The 16,890-nt window shown below is 35.4% G+C and overlaps 3 protein-coding genes across 4 annotated transcripts; 1 reads left to right on the top strand and 2 right to left on the bottom strand.

The window, feature by feature from the left end:
- Window positions 297-3,122, bottom strand: LOC109724500 (40S ribosomal protein S21). Of its 2 annotated transcripts, none has more exons than XM_020253344.1 (4): window positions 2,981-3,122; window positions 1,178-1,271; window positions 939-1,071; window positions 297-569 (listed from the first exon to the last, which is right to left on the bottom strand). In XM_020253344.1, exons 2-4 carry the CDS (start codon window positions 1,225-1,227, stop codon window positions 504-506), a joined length of 249 nt encoding a protein of 82 aa, XP_020108933.1. In that variant the 5' UTR covers window positions 1,228-1,271; window positions 2,981-3,122; the 3' UTR covers window positions 297-503. The 2 variants fall into 2 exon arrangements, with proteins under 2 accessions (XP_020108933.1, XP_020108934.1); XM_020253345.1 differs by having other exon boundaries at window positions 2,962-3,013.
- LOC109724499 (40S ribosomal protein S4-3) lies at window positions 3,306-7,938 on the top strand. Its single transcript, XM_020253343.1, has 5 exons — window positions 3,306-3,462; window positions 4,768-4,845; window positions 4,932-5,112; window positions 6,633-6,730; window positions 7,250-7,938. Exons 1-5 carry the CDS (start codon window positions 3,460-3,462, stop codon window positions 7,688-7,690), a joined length of 801 nt encoding a protein of 266 aa, XP_020108932.1. The 5' UTR covers window positions 3,306-3,459; the 3' UTR covers window positions 7,691-7,938.
- LOC109723727 (desiccation-related protein PCC13-62-like) lies at window positions 8,753-14,485 on the bottom strand. Its single transcript, XM_020252194.1, has 3 exons — window positions 14,079-14,485; window positions 9,897-10,122; window positions 8,753-9,398 (listed from the first exon to the last, which is right to left on the bottom strand). The coding sequence occupies exons 1-3, from the start codon at window positions 14,420-14,422 to the stop codon at window positions 9,009-9,011; spliced, it is 960 nt and encodes a 319-aa protein (XP_020107783.1). The 5' UTR covers window positions 14,423-14,485; the 3' UTR covers window positions 8,753-9,008.

Raw genomic sequence — 16,890 nt, 5'->3', positions numbered from 1 at the left:
AATACCTACGGTATTTCGTGCACAACAACATCACGTAGAACCAAAAGAATCTTACACCATAGCAGCAATGTGATGCTCACTCCAAAAGCATTAATTTTGCTTTTGCAGGGAGCGACGCACATTCCATTATGGCTCTGCTTCGCACAAAATCGCTTCCTCACGAAGCAAAAGCACGACCGGACCAGGCCCTACATGATATCCTCAATTAATGAGGAGCGGGAACGGTCTCGGCAAACATAAAAACACAAACAACTGAAAACCGAAAATACAATCTAAATACTGGGAACACCGCCGAGGAAAAGAGTAGAAACTAGTGTAAACTACTGCAGTCGAGCGCGTAACTGTGGAAACAAGCTTTCAATATGTTCACATATGCATTAAAACTAAAAAAGAAACAAGGCACATAGTTCGGCGAACAAAAAGCCGCAGAAGTTCAAAGCAACTTGAAAGCAAGTTACGACACCTACAGCCCCTAAAGAAAAGAGACGACTAGAAGGGGGCATTTACTGCTGTCTGATTTCTGCTTTCCGCTTCTGCCACAGCCTGTCCAATGCACTGTCGGCATCGCCCTGTAGATCACGAAACACAAGTTTAAAATAGAAGCAGATCTCGAAGCTCAAAAAGAGTAAACGAATTGTTAATAGTTGAGCGGGAAAAAAAAGGTAGCGTTCCAGTATTGCGACTTAAACACTTTCAGTCCAGAGGATGATTTTGCTATATATTTTGCCATAAAAGGCTTCTTACATTGATAACCAACTCGAACATGAGCATTCAAATTGTTGGTATCGGAATTTAACACAGCTTGGGGAAAATGGATAAACACCTGTGCACAGAGGCTACACTGCGAATGCCAACTAAATGTCTAAGGAGAACAAACAACAAGGAATAGGAGGAAAAATAGCACTAAACCCTTCAATAAAAGAGTAGAAAATAAAAACCTGAGCACGAACGAAGCCGGAAAGAGCAAAAGTGGTGAACTGTCCATTGTAGATGCCATTCTCATCCAAATGACCAACGTTGATCTGAACCGAAGCATGGTCCTTCGCTGTAATAAGCCTATTTGTGGCAGAGCTACAACCATAATAGTGGAACAGATTAGATACTTGCAAACGAAAACATGCAGAAAAGAAAGATCTCGAAACCCGACTTAGGAGATATAAAACATGGTTAGACATACCATTTCCTGGGGATGTAGAGATCCATCATCTGGCCCTCCTCGTTCTGCATTTTGTCGATTAGGTTGAATACCAATACAATGCTGAGATAGTCGCCTGCTAAAAGATGCAACTTAGTCTCTATACAAACAACAAATTAGCTTCTATCAAATTCCACACGGAAACTAAGAACAGTTTAAAATTTATAGGAGAAAGGAGTTTAGAAGGAATTAGATAAGGTATTCTAATATACTATCTGAAAGAGTTTGAACATGACGTTCTAACCGACTATTCATTAGGTAACAAAGAGTAAAGGACATTAGACACAGCAATCTAACTTCTTCCATCGAACATAGAAAATCATATTTAAATCAAAGAAGCAATAGGTATAAGCACAAGACTCTCGATGAACCTATTTGGTTGACATTTCTGCTTAAGTCAACAAAACATACCCTAACATCACAAGACATGAGATAAGTCTATCTATACTATTCTGTAAAAGCAAATATTTTTGTCGTTTCTTCTCGCTGGTCGCCTTTTGTAGTTCTTGTCATTTACTAATTTACTCTTACATAACAAATTTAACCTCCGTAGACCTTTCACATACTTTTTTCTGATAACAATTATCTTTACTACTGTACCCTTTCATATAATATACAATGTTTTAAAAAGAGCTATGCAGTATACAAGTGTTCAACCAACCACATATCGCATATGCATAATCCGGGTACATATGCAGTTTAGTGATTAAAAAAGTATTTGAAAAAAATGAATAATTAAAATATATAATTAAAAAAATATATAATAATGTCTCCTAAAGTTAGAAGCAGATAAATGCACTAAAAATTAGCTCAAAATGCATGATGAGTAATATTTGTCAACTTACGCGGTCGCTCATAATACTTAGTTATCCAAGAAATCAACATAATTAAATATCGATGCAAAACAACATATATCAATTGTAACAATATGTGCTAATATTTAGATACATAATCATTATATATGAATGACCAAGATTTTTCCTTCTTTTCCCCTCCGAATGGCTAAGGTTCAAATCTCAAATGGGTACCAGAACCGGACCCAGTATCTAAGAACAAATAATATGGGCTTATTCACAATTAAATTGGCACAAAATAAAAGGGTAAACTTCATGAATAGTCACTTTACAATCCCAATTTAAAACTATGATAATATATTCACAATTAAATTGGCACAAATAAATGGGTAAATTACATGAATAGTCACTTTACAATCCCAATTTAGAACTATGATAATATATTCACAATTAAATTGGCACAAATAAATGGGTAAACTACATGAATAGTCACTTCACAATACCAATTTAGAACTATGATAATATATTCACAATTAAATTGGCATAAATAAATGGGAAAACTACATGAATAGTCACTTTATAATCCCAATTTAAAACTATGATAATATATTCACAATTAAATTGGCACAAATAAATGGGTAAACTACATGAATAGTCACTTTATCCCTGAACTTTCTCGTATGTCATAATTCCTATCAATGATCTTCGAAACATAATTTAACATTAAGATCAGCAAAAATAATAAAAAAAAAACAAATTTTTTTTTTCGTATGGATTAAACGGAAAAAAACCACTCGAAGAACAGCAAAAACGATCAGATACGTACATTCCCAAATGATCGGAAAAAAAATCAAGGAAAATCAACTAAACGCAAGGGAAATATAAGAACCAATTAGATCTAACAAATTACGCAAAAAATATGAGAAAAAATGGGATTAAAAAAGGGGTAAAACAAGAAATGATCGCATATACCAAAAAATATCTGCCTCACCTGCGTAGAGAAAGGAGAGAGGAGAAAAGCGCGATGAGAGAGAGGGGGAGAGGGGAAGAGGCGAGGGTGTAGGGATTAGGGTTAGGGTTTGTCGTGGGCCGGATCTGAGTTGAACCGGCCCAATTAGAACTCCGGTTTACGGATCCAATAATAGTGAGGTTCTTAAACAATACTGGGAAGAGGAGCACCTTCTTACTACGGGTCGGATCTATGTCTAATTGGACTGATCCGACCCGTTCGTTTGGTGTTCGTCCAACAACGTTTAACGTTGATCTCAGCCGTTCATTATTTATCCGACGGTGCAAACCCATTCTCATCGATTACAGGCCCCAAAACCCTAGCGCTATAAAACCGCTCATCGTTCCTAGGGTTTGCTCCTCTCTATCTCCATTGCTTAGAAGCCGCGCGAGATCTCTACTTCGCTCGAGCTCTCGAGGTTCTTCGTGTCGGAGGCGAAGGACGCTACAGATTAGGGAAAAATGGTTCTCCCCACTGCCTTTTCTTCTCCCAAAACATGCATTTCTGATGCGATTTATTGTTAAAAACTTTTGTTTCTATGTTGTGGTTTTGATCTTGTCTCTATAAGTGATCGATCTGGTTAGAAGCATTAGGAACAAGATTGTGTTCAATCTGGTGGTTTCGTTAGATCGTATTGCTCTTGTTGTTAAATATGAATGTAAAGGATTCGAATTTATGCTAGAAATTAGATTTTATGGGTGGTGAATAAATCGGCATATGTATCGGTATATGTATCCGTATGAGCATTTGATAGGTGAACCTTTTGAGTGATTTGTCAAATTTTTCTCTGTGGGTGCTTGTGATTAATTGTTATGGAGTTAGAACGAATGTTTCCCTGGTTCATGATCATGAGGAACTTGTGCACATTTTTCTATAGGAGATCGTATTATTTGTACTGATCTTTTCTTTTACATAGGTTGTAATTTTTAAATGTTCCAACATCTACAATTTCATATATTTTTTTGTGGGTTGTGTTGAAGTTGGAGCATCTTCATATTGTTTGTATGATGAACTACCTTTATACAAGTTATATATTTTGATGGTCTTTTCGAATGCCATGGGAAATATTGTAGTAGATAGAGCACATTTTGCATGGACAAAGTTGATGGCTGTAAGTGCGTAACGAGCTATTTGCCATGATCCATTCCATCTATTTCTTGTTCTTTCCGTAGTTTTTGAACTGTGCACTGCTTGTATGTGCTCCTCACTTTTACTGTTGTACACAACATCCTTTTGATCTACCAAGATAAGATTATTCTTTTCAGCAGATCTTTGGTGATTGTTGTTCTCTTTTTAAAAAAAGCTTTTGTGATTGATTATGTACTTTGAGTAATTCCATCGTCCATTTTGATCTGAATCACAAGATGGTATTTTTATATCATGAAAAATAGTAACAGAAGATGCAAAAACATTTGTGCTGTAATAGCAGATGGTTATGAGTGTCAGTTTGGAGCCTCTATTTAGGGCTTGCTTTTCTTGTCTGATCTTATTGCTTTTTTCTGTTGTCATTGAAGCTCTATTTTGATTTTACGGCCCTCTCATACAGGGATATGAGAACCCTAACTATATCACAAATCATTTGAAACCTCTTTTTCTTATTTGCAATGGAATGGTAAAAATTAGCAATTGAAGATATCTTCTACCTTTTGTTGGTATTAATGGATGGCTAGTTAACTTGGATCTATATCACAGACTGAATGATAATTGATTTGCCTCTCACTCTCTTTCTGTTGTCTTAACCTATACCTTGTCCCTTTGGTGTAATTTAGGCGAGGGGATTGAAGAAGCATTTGAAGAGGCTCAATGCCCCGAAACATTGGATGCTTGATAAACTTGGTGGCGCATTTGTAAGTTCAAAAAGCTTTCCTTTTGTTTCCTCTTCGTTGCCTTATTATTCCTTCTTCTTACTGCTTTCTCTTGTTTATCTGATTAGGCTCCGAAACCTTCTTCTGGTCCACACAAAGCAAGGGAGTGCTTGCCTTTGATTCTTATCCTTAGGAACAAGTTGAAGTATGCCCTCACTTATCGCGAAGTTATTGCGATCTTGATGCAACGCCATGTTATGGTTGATGCAAAGGTCCGAACTGACAAGACCTATCCGGCAGGATTCATGGGTATGCTTATTCATCCCCTACCTTAAGCAGCCTTTCACCACCATATTTTTTTCCTCGCCTGTTGAAATTAGTACTTATATACATTATTTTGTTCTCTTCAACACATAGTTAATTCGCGAATTATTTGCGAATTATTCGCGAATTTTTGAAATGCCGAATAAAACTCCCGTTTTCGTATTTTTTCCAAAAATTCGGAAAAATTCGCCTTTTTTTGGGTAAAAAGAATTATTCGCGAATTAAACGGAATTCGTGAATAATTCGGCCCAAAAAACCGGCCCAGAACCCGTTTTGCCTCGCCCAAAACCTGCTTTGCCTCACGAGTCACGGCCCTCACCCTGTTGCCCAAAAAAAAAAAAAACACTTTCTGAAATCTGAAGTGAAATGATCGCCCCCTCCCACCACGAGTCCCACACCCCTCCCAAAAAAAGGGTTTGCCCTAACTTCTCACCCCTGCGGCGGTGCGGCGCGTGGCCCTACCACCGACCCTGCGGCGGTCGCGGTCCCTTCCCCTCCCCCTCTTCCCTTCCGGCCGCTCGCCGAACGCCATCGGAAGCCCTCCTCTTCAGAAATCGAAGATCGAAGAGGATTAAATCATAGTTAGTTAATTCATAGTTAGTTAGTTAATTCGGATTCGCATATTGATATAGTCGAGGATTAAATCATCATTTTCTAGTTTATTTGTACAGATTCGCATATTGATTTTAAATTTTTATTTTGGGCAATAACTTAATCTCGAGTGCTTAATTGAATGTGTCCATTCTCTGTTATGCACAAAGAAGACCCAAACATAGAGCTAAATAATCTTAATTAACTTAGGGACCAGGAACTCTTCTATTATACCTAATCAATTTCATGATCTTGTACTGTCGACACTTGCAAAAGNATAACTTAATCTCGAGTGCTTAATTGAATGTGTCCATTCTCTGTTATGCACAAAGAAGACCCAAACACAGAGCTAAATAATCTTAATTAACTTAGGGACCAGGAACTCTTCTATTATACCTAATCAATTTCATGATCTTATACTGTCGACACTTGCAAAAGGAAAATTTTGTTGTGGTCTTTCATGGACCATTGACTCAATGGGGTTTCTACTTAATTTTTGAAACATAACTTTTTAGTATTAGAAATGCAGCAATTTAAATATGGACTATCTTGATCTCTATTTGCTTAATTATTTCTTTATTTTGAGGCATAATATAGTTTACTATTTTTTTTACTAACTTAGTTTAATTTTGTAGCTCTTTATTCTTATATTCTTAAAAACTATGAATATTTATGCTAATAGCATAAATCTTGAGAGAAAAAAAAACTTAATTTAATAGCCGAATTTTTGATCCCGAATTTTTAATTGGTGAACGTATAATATCCGTATAAATCACGTATCCGAATAATTGGCGAATCCGTTTTTTAGCCTTTTTTTCAACGAATTTAAAAATTAGAAGACGAATTTTATCCGAATTATACCCGTACCGAATTTTTGCCGAATCCGAATTAACTAACTATGCTTCAACATGCAGATGTTGTATCAATCCCTAAGACCAATGAGAACTTCCGGCTTCTCTATGACACCAAAGGTCGCTTCCGCCTCCACTCGATCAAGGATGAAGAGGCCAAGGTATGTTGAACATTCTTGCATTCATTGTGGTGCAATACATAGTTTACATATATCGGTTTGCAGCTTTGTTTTTTGAGCTGGCATAGTTGAGCAGATACCTTTTACATTCTTATTATACTTTTGCTCACTAAATTTTTTACCCAGAAATTTATCTAGAATCTGAGATTAAATTTTACTGCAGTTCCATATTTCAATTTGATTTTCGTCATTCAATTGGTACCATTTTTCTCTCTTTTCCTTACAACTCCCTGATGAAGTTCAAAGGAAATGTCTATGTAATCACCACATGAGAAGTCAAAAGTTGTTATGTAGTATGTAATAGATATTTCTGTCTAATTTGATGGAGGTCTTTAATCGTAAGTGTAAGATTGAGAACCGCTCGTGCAAATGTTAGGAATTCAAAAGTAACTAGCTTGAGGACCCGTATGCAGTTTACCCTATTCAGGACTATCCTTAAAAAATTTTTAAGGTGCTCTGATCTTTGAAACAAACCATATCTCCCTTGATGATTCTGTGCAGTTCAAGCTCTGCAAGGTCCGCTCCGTGCAATTTGGGCAGAAGGGTATTCCCTACCTCAACACCTATGATGGGCGCACCATCCGCTACCCTGACCCGCTCATCAAGGCGAACGACACCATCAAGCTTGACCTCGAGACCAACAAGATTGTAGACTTCATCAAGTTCGACGTCGGGAACGTCGTTATGGTCACTGGCGGTAGGAACACTGGCCGGGTCGGTGTCATCAAGAACAGGGAGAAGCACAAGGGCAGCTTTGAGACCATCCACATCCAGGACGCCACCGGCCACGAGTTTGCCACTCGCCTTGGCAATGTGTACACCATCGGCAAGGGTACCAAGCCGTGGGTGACCCTACCCAAAGGGAAGGGTATTAAGCTCAGCATTATCGAGGAGGCCCGGAAGCGTCTCGCGGCGGCTTCTGCTGCCACAGCCGCTGCATGATCATCTCTTGCTTTCTTTAATTAAAGGCTTGGTACATTTACTTATCTTTTCAAGTAGAGGAGTATGGATTGTTTTGCTCTCAGTTTTGATGAATTTGTTGTTCTCTATTTTGCAAGATTAAATTAGGGGACTTAATATGCACTTTAGCAGGACTTAGAATTCCCATTGTTTAAATGCTTCTATTACTAGTTCTGTTGGTACCACCATAGATATATGTTGCTCTCTTAAATGATATATGGCTTTCACGACGGTGGACTAGTATATTTTTTATGATAGAAATTATCATAATATGATGTCAATTTTTAAAATTTATGATCTTTTCACAATCAAATTTTGAGTGTGTTTTTCATTGGAATATGAATAATTTTCTTACCATCAAGATGAACATCATCTTTCTTAACTCATCTTACTGATTGAGTTATTCATTAAGGAATTGTCAATGTACTTCTGAAAACTGTTATCATTTGTTGAAATTTTATATGCACTTGAAACTGTGACGAATAGTAGTTCTTGATTTACACAGTTTTTTTTTTTTTTTTTTTTTTTTTTTTTTTTTTTTTTTTTTTTTTTTTTTTTTTTTTTTTTTTTTTTTTTTTTTTTTTTTTTTTTTTTTTTTTTTTTTTTTTTTTTTTTTTTTTTTTTTTTTTTTTTTTTTTTTTTTTTTTTTTTTTTTTTTTTTTTTTTTTTTTTTTTTTTTTTTTTTTTTTTTTTTTTTTTTTTTTTTTTTTTTTTTTTTTTTTTTTTTTTTTTTTTTTTTTTTTTTTTTTTTTTTTTTTTTTTTTTTTTTTTTTTTTTTTTTTTTTTTTTTTTTTTTTTTTTTTTTTTTTTTTTTTTTTTTTTTTTTTTTTTTTTTTTTTTTTTTTTTTTTTTTTTTTTTTTTTTTTTTTTTTTTTTTTTTTTTTTTTTTTTTTTTTTTTTTTTTTTTTTTTTTTTTTTTTTTTTTTTTTTTTTTTTTTTTTTTTTTTTTTTTTTTTTTTTTTTTTTTTTTTTTTTTTGCTTTGATTTACACTTGTTTCAAAATTAAGATGGGACTATGAAGATTTGGCAAGGATCACATGATGATTAGTACAATACATGAATCATCGCTGTAGCTAACATACAAGAGCTTCTTAAGTTTGTTTGTGTGTGTTTTTACAATACTCTCTCTCTCAATCGCACCTGAGATGGTTGATCTGCGCATTATTTAGAAACAAATTTCACCCATTATTTAGAAGCAAACAACATTAGATAGTAGATATTGCAATTTTAGAAACAAATTTCACCCATTATTTAGAAACTAACAACATTAGATGAGGCCCGAGTTTACTGTCCTTTCTGCCTAATGCGAGTTCGGAAACTGGAGATACTGCCGGGCAACTTTTCCGTTCCCGCCTTTCGGCAGGAAACCGCCGGGAACGTGCTCGTTCCCTGTGCCGTACAGAACCCTGAGGATCTCCTGAGGGGTCCGGCGGTAGCCGAGGGAGTTGACGTCGGCGGAGATGATGTTGGTGCTGATCCGCATCTCCGCCCCGAGCTCCCGCGGCACGAGAAGCCCCTCGTCCTTGATGCCGCACATTCCGAGACTGTTTCGCAGGGCGGAGATGCGGTTCGTGAAGTCCGCCACCGTGAGGTTCTTGTACGGCGGGACGATCTCGTCCATCCGCTCGTAGAGCAGCGTGCGGATCACCGCATCCTGCCCGGCTTCAACGGCCAGCAGCCCTGCCAGGAGCTGCAAAGAAACTGCCAGCTTAGCTTTCTGCCATGCATTTTGTAAGTGTTGCATGCATAACTTATAATAGTGTATATGCAGAAGTTTTGTACTCTGAATTCGAAGTACCTATTAGGCACAGTAAGTACCAAAATTTAATGAACTTTTATATCAGAGATCTCCTTATATTAAAAATATTTATAGAACATTGCAATATTGCATTATTCTGATATAGTTTTCTAATCCTTTCACTTAAAAATTTACATCCCTCGGGAATTTTTTTAGTCTCCATTGCTAATCACCGTAGGACAAAATAGTTATTATACTAAAATATGGTGAGTTAATTTTAACTATTTCAGAAACAATTTGTAAAGATTTTTAAGTTTACAGATATACATAATAATACAATTTAAAATTTTACAAAGATAAATATACAACATCCAACTTTGTGGATATATATATTTATACAATAATAATATTGCATTAATAAATAAATAAATTGGGTATATACTTAGGTACCTTCTTTGAATCGTAGCCGTCGATGCTTGGGTTGGTGCCCACGTAGCCGGTGAGGCCCAAGTAGGGCAAAAAATAGCATGCAAGTAAGTAATTGAGCGTGTTGACGTAGGGGTTGAATGGGGGGTTTAGATGAAACCCAAATGCTTCATCCATCAACCGCGCAAAATTTTTCTCGCTTAGATCGATCAACGGCCTTGGAAATCCCCCCACCGTTGATTCAATTGCCCTTGTAAATCAACCACAACATAAATAAATAAATAAACTTATTATTTCAATCAAATCAACATAGAGTTTTTAGTATAAATTGCTTTGAGTAATTTAATTGATTAATAAATATCGACCGTATTGCTACTGTAAAATTGACGTGACATCTTAATCATTCTACATTAATAGTGTGTTAACGTTTAGTCAACTAAATTGACTTGAAGGATTTGATTATAATAATTTACAAATTTAAGTAAAAATTATTATAAATTAAAGTTTAAAAACTAAAATGTCACGCTCTTAATAATTTGATAACCAAAAAGTCTAATTTACCCTAGAGTTATTACAAACTTGTCTTCTAGCATGCTAACCATTATACAATAGCTAATTTGAGAGAACAAAAGAGCCACGTGGCGGACTCAGGGGTTCCTATTCCACGTGGCCACTTCTCTGCGCTCGAGAGAAGGAGAGGAAGAGAGAAAGAGAGAGAGAGAGAGGCGTGGGGCCTACGCGTGGGAGAGAGAGAGACCAGAGGGAGAGACCTCTCTTTCACACTCTCTCTTTCTCTCTCCCCCTCTTTCCCTCTCCCCACCCCCAGCCTCCCCCCACCCTCTCTCTCCCCAACACCCCCCACCTGCGGGCGCGGCGCGGGTCGCAGGTGCGCGTTCGGGCGCGGCGCGGGTCACGGGCATGGCGCGAGCAGGCGCGCGGCGAGCGGCCGAGCGGTCCGACCGCACGAGCGCGATCCGATGTGGGAGGAGCAACGTTTTTTTTTTTTTTTTCCTCTCTCTCTTTTTTTTCTTTGTTATATATATATATATTATATATATATATATATATATATAAAAGGCGGCAGCGGTTTTTTCTTTTCCCTCTCTCTTTTTTTTTTATTATTATATATAATTATATATATATATTATATATATATATATTATATATAATTTATTTATAAAACAAAAAAAGAGAGAGGGAAAAAAAAAAAAAAACGCAGCTCCCTCCCACATCGGATCGCCCTCGCCCAGCTTGGACGCCGCGCGCCGCAGCCTGCTCGCGCCGTGCCCGCGTTTTTTTTCTTTTTGTATATATATATAATATATACTATATATATATATATATATATATATATAGAGTGTAGATTGTATTGTTACCTCTTGAATTTTTGGCGAAATTTCATTTTGCTTCTTAAACTTTTAAAATGGACATCTAACCCCCTGAACTCTAATATTTCGTTCATATTATCCCTTCCGTCGATTTTCCGTCAAGCTCCGTTAACCGAAAACTGACAGAAGGACTAAAACGAATTAAATATTAGAGTTAAAACGAATAAAATATTAAAGTTAAGAATGTTAAATGTCTATTTTAGGAGTCTGATGGTTAAATAAAATTCGTCAAAAGCTCAGAGATAACAATATAATTTACCCAAATTTTTATTATAAATTATTTTTATATTATCTTACACTATTTAACCCTCTCTCTCTCGCCCAGCGTTTCTCTCTCCTAAATTGACTGGCCCCCTCTCTATCTCTGCTCCTCTCTCTCTCAATATCTCTCCCAATCTCTCTCTAAAACAGATCCTCTCTCTCTCTATCTCCCCCAATCTCTCTCTAAAACAAATCCTCTCTCTCTCAATATCTCCCCAAATCTCTCTCTCTCTAAAATAGATTCTCTCTCTCAATATCTTCCCCAATCTCTCTCTAAAACAACTTTAAAATACCTCTCTTTCTCTCTCTCAACCCATCTCTATATCTCTCCTCTCTCTCCCCAAGTTTTAGCCAATAATTCATTTTTTTAATGTAAAATTAATCTTTTTTTATTTTTTTTTCTTTCTTTTATTATTTTCTCTTAATTTATGGAATAAAAAAATTACAGGAGCGTGGGGCGGCCCGCGGTGTGGCGCGGACACGCTGGAGTGCGGGGCGCAGCGCGGCGTGGGGGACACTGCTCTTTTTGTTTTTTTTCCCTTTTTATGCTCTCTTCACTTTTCAAATTATTTTTTTTCCTCTATTTAAATAAAATTTTTTTTCTTTTTCTCTCTTTAATTTTTTAAAGTTAAAAAATTAAGATTAAATTTAAAAATTAAAAAAATAAGCTCAAATTTTTAAAAATAAATGTTAACAACGTAAGTATAAAAATATATTAGTTTGATCAAAATATTTTAAAAAATACGTAAATCTTCCGCAGCGAAGCGCGGGTCTCCACTAGTTTATGTATACAGGTTGGTTTTTTTGTCTTTTTTTTTCATGTGTGTTGTAGAACTAATGAGTCTCTCCTATGCTTTGGTGTATGTTTTTTTTTCTTTTGTTTTAGAATAAGATAATCTGGATTGACCACTAACCTTTTCGTACTAGCTCTATCATTTATTTTAATATTAAAATTTTAAAGGACTTGTACAAATTTCAAAAAGCAGAGTTTCAACTATAGCATATATATATATATATATATATATATATATATAGAATTGGGCTGGAATACTATTGATAGCAAAATACTCTTTTTACTATCAAGTTTTTAGCCTTTGGATCAACTTCTTTCATAATTTCTAACAGTTGGATTAAATATTATAACCCAGTGGCGACCACTCAACCTTAAGGGACCACTCAACCCTAAGAGACTAATATCATCCTAACCCTACAATTTCTNCCAATCCAACCAAAAATAAAAGATTACTCTACTCAACCCACCACACCCAATCCATTTGGCCTGATTACGAACAGAATAGAAAAAAAAAAGAAAAATCAATTACCATCTTTTCTTCTCTCTTCACTCAATCCACTGAAATTCTAGACGAAAAGCCTTTCCTGTCGTCCTCCTCCGCCATCGCAGCCAACGAGATAGAGTTTCGGAGGTTGCTAAATGCTTAAATAAGTGTTGGTAAATTAGCAGCACTCTTTTAGGTTATAGCGACACTCTTTAACTGTCACTATATACCTAGCGACCCCACATATAGCAACACTTTTTAAAAGTGTCGGTAATTTTAGCTAGCAGCACTTTTTTGACATATACCTATATTTAAAAGTGTCGCTATAGACCGTTTTTGTTGTAGTGAATGAGACCCATTAATTAGTTTCTACTGCGCATGCACCGGGGCAACTGGAAAAAGTGCTTCGCGGAGAAATATTGCTTTTGTTGCGCTGTGCATGAAATGACGAGCAACTTTGAAAACTACAGGGAATGAGAGAGAGTTGCTGTCACAAAAGGCGTGGAGGAATTTGGGGGTGCGGGTCCGAGTCACGAATCCAATACTAAAATGTTGGGTGTGGAATTTAGGACTCGTACGTAGGTTTCAACTGAGACTGCGTATCCTTCGGGTTCAAAACAGGTACGTAAATTATTCCGAGGATCTAAATTTCGAACCTTCTATATATATATATATATATATATATATATATATATATATATATATATAGAGAGAGAGAGAGAGAGAGAGAGAGAGAGAGAGAGTTCTGTTATAGTGCTTATAAAAGCACTAAATACTTGGTACTTATAAATTTTCTGCCATTAGCTCAACTTTTATATATATATATATATAGAAGGTTGAAATCTTATAACTACTTCGAATTGTCAATTCCCTTAGCTATTATTAATTAGTGCATCTTTTATCAAAACTGAGCTCACATAAACTCCGAAAGAAAAAAGAAAAAAAAGAGAAATGTATGTAGTTTGCTATCTGCTTCATTTATTTTGCAAAATTGAGCTTAGCTATTTAGAAATATAAAATAATTAAATTACGAACTTAGAACTTCGAATATCAACCATCAAATGCTTAGACAATATTTAGCCAATATTTGCTCTAGATACGGTTGGTAATGTGAAAGAAAATTGAACATAGAATGATCACGTGTACACAAATTCTTCTTAGCTAGTGTGCATATGCATGGTTTGCACGCAAGTATGAGAGAGAGAGAAGTTCTTGTGCATGCATGTTTTGCGTGCAAATTAGAGAGAGAGAGAGAGAGAGAGAGAGAGAGAGATGTAGACCTTACGTGACCAACTTCTTGGAAACCAAACTCCTCAATGATCCGGCGAGTGGTGTCGTCGAGGCTCGCCTTCTGGGCGCCGATCGGAGGCGGCCCCCCCAGGGCCAGCTGAGGCGCGACCTGGTCGAGGCCGATCCCCAGCGATCCGTGCAGGAAAAACTCGCTCTCCGTGAACTCGAGGTTCAGCGGGAACTGCAACTGATCGATGTCGTAAGGGAACACCGCCACTGGAATGTGGGGTGGCGTCGGTGCGCAACGGGCGCCGTCCCCGTCATATTGCATGGCCATGGATGATGACACGAGGAGGAGGAGGAGGAGGAGGAGAGAGAGGGTGGTTGGAGCCATGGTTAAGTGTTGTAGCAAAGCTTAGAAAGATTTTGAAATGACCAAGCTCTACATGCATGACATATTCCCCATTTATAGCCAAATATATGGTCAATTACTAAAGGTGAAAGTGTACTACACACCTTATGCTACTAATATAACAAAATTAGATTATAGGAGCACATTTTTGAAATACTTTCACAAAAGTATTCTATTTAATCAAAACTTTTTTTAAAAAAAATTTACTAAGCCCTAAATATAAAGTCCAATTTAATCAAAAATAAAAAGTTTCTCAACTCAACCAACCCCATCTAGCCCATTCGGCCGATTACAAATAGAAAAGGGGAAAAAAAATGATCACCATCTATCTATCTCCCCTTCTCCTCCTCCGCTACCGCAGCAGACGAGGTAGGGTTCCAGTAGCTGAAGTTCGGCCGCGAGAATCTTATAGGAACCGTAAAAAGTTATGATCACCACGTGTCGCTGGAGGAGTGGATACCAAATATCAAGACGACCCCTCATATAGTAACACTTTTAAAAAATATCGGTAATTTAGACAGCAATATTTTTTTTAACCTGTACCAATATTTAAAAGTATTTTTATATACCGTTTTTTTTGTAGTGTACAATAATAACTTTTCATTTGTTGATCAATTAATGATTTATATTTTTCAACAACAACAGCAACAACAACTACTACTACTACTACTAACGTAACATAGTTGGTTACGATTATTGCTGACATATGAGCTTTTATTGCTCGTCCTTGATATCCCAATTAAGTTTATAATTTAGTTGTTTAATATTAATTTTCAGTTAAGCTGATTAATTTCTCTCAAAAAAAAAGAAGAATGATTTAGCTTCTGACTAATCTAAGGGGTCTAGATTTTTTGCTTCTTGAGAAATAAATATGTGAGGTTTCTTATTAGGGTTGTTTCTACGAGCTTGTTCAAAGCTAATAAGTAATAATAGTACTAATATTTTTTTGTTTAATTTTTACTCTTTTTTTAAAATAACTTGAGTTAATTGTTTTACTTAATTAACTAAGAAGTCTATTTAATTTTATAGTTTTATCAGCCTTTGAATGTTAATAAGTGATTAAAGTTATTAAATCTGATGGAATCGCAGATGAATTTGATAAAATCTTTGATTTAATTCGCTAAAATTACAGAATTATTCAATAAGGGTGAAAAAAAAAACTCAATAATTACATAAAAAGAAGTTGGGGGGTACATTTCAACGTGACTTGTAGGTGAGGGGGATCTCCATATGTTTTCGCCATTAGAAAATTTCAAGCCGTACTAATTAAGTTGTGGTGTGCGTTAATTACCCACCTAAGTGTCCAACCAATATATATCAAATTCCATTTTAGAAAGTAACTATTTTTGGTAGGTCACAGCTACCAACTTTTTCTTACGTTTCATAAGATTTTAATTAAGAGATCTAGATTCTAGTAGATGACACTATAAAAAGAATTATCTAAATACAAACAAGAGCTCACAATTTGGATTTTTATAGTACTTGCTCTGTAAATCATGGCATCTAACTTGTGGTAAATTTTTAGCATAATTTGTGCATTTTCTTGGTTAGAAAATACGTACACAACGGAAAGATGAATCAACTATATATATATACACACATGTACACTTGTGTACATTTACTCTATATATATATATATATATATATATATATATATATATATATATAGAGTAAGGCTACTATACTATTATGAGTATTGGGCCCTTCGTACTCATAAGTTATTTTTGATGATGGAGCTTCCGAATCGACGATCCACTCCGTTAAATATGATCTAGAGTATTTGAATTTGGTAGAGGCATATTTACAATTCACTATATTTACAGGAACATGAAAGCATTTAACCCTATATATATGTATATAGACTCCTATACTATCTTTACTGGAGTATTGTTTCAATCTTAAAATGTTTAAATCAACGATCCATACCGTTAAAACTGATTAATATATTTATAGTTTTTAGAAATAAAATTTAATATCTTTTTGATATAGTTTATTTTATGATCAAACGTTTCAAAATTGTCAAATTTCAATGGCTACTACGGCGAATTTGTAGTTTAACGGTCTAGAAAAATCTAAATTTATCCAAACTTTGATAGAAAATACTTTAAACTATCTAGATTAATGTCAACATCCTTGATTGTGAATTCAAAAGTACTATGCTCAAATTTTAAAAATTGTTCAATTTCTACCGTTCATTTTGACATGAATTACTTACTAAGTAAACGATGTCAAAAAATTTTAAAATTTTATTCCTAAGAACTTCATATACCCTAAATCATATTTAACTGTGTAGATCGTTGATTTGAACATCCTAGCTAAGATCGAAAACGATACTATAGTATTAGTGCTCTGGTAAAGAGTTCATCAAAAAGTTAAAAACTCAATAGCGAAAGAGTTCAAATACTATTAATAGTATTACAGCCCAATTCTATTTATTTATATGTTATGCT

This window comes from Ananas comosus, linkage group 18 (genome assembly GCF_001540865.1).
Source record: "Ananas comosus cultivar F153 linkage group 18, ASM154086v1, whole genome shotgun sequence".
Lineage (NCBI taxonomy): Eukaryota > Viridiplantae > Streptophyta > Magnoliopsida > Poales > Bromeliaceae > Ananas > Ananas comosus.
Note: the sequence above shows the minus strand (reverse complement) of the source record. Positions and strands in the feature narration are given on the sequence as shown.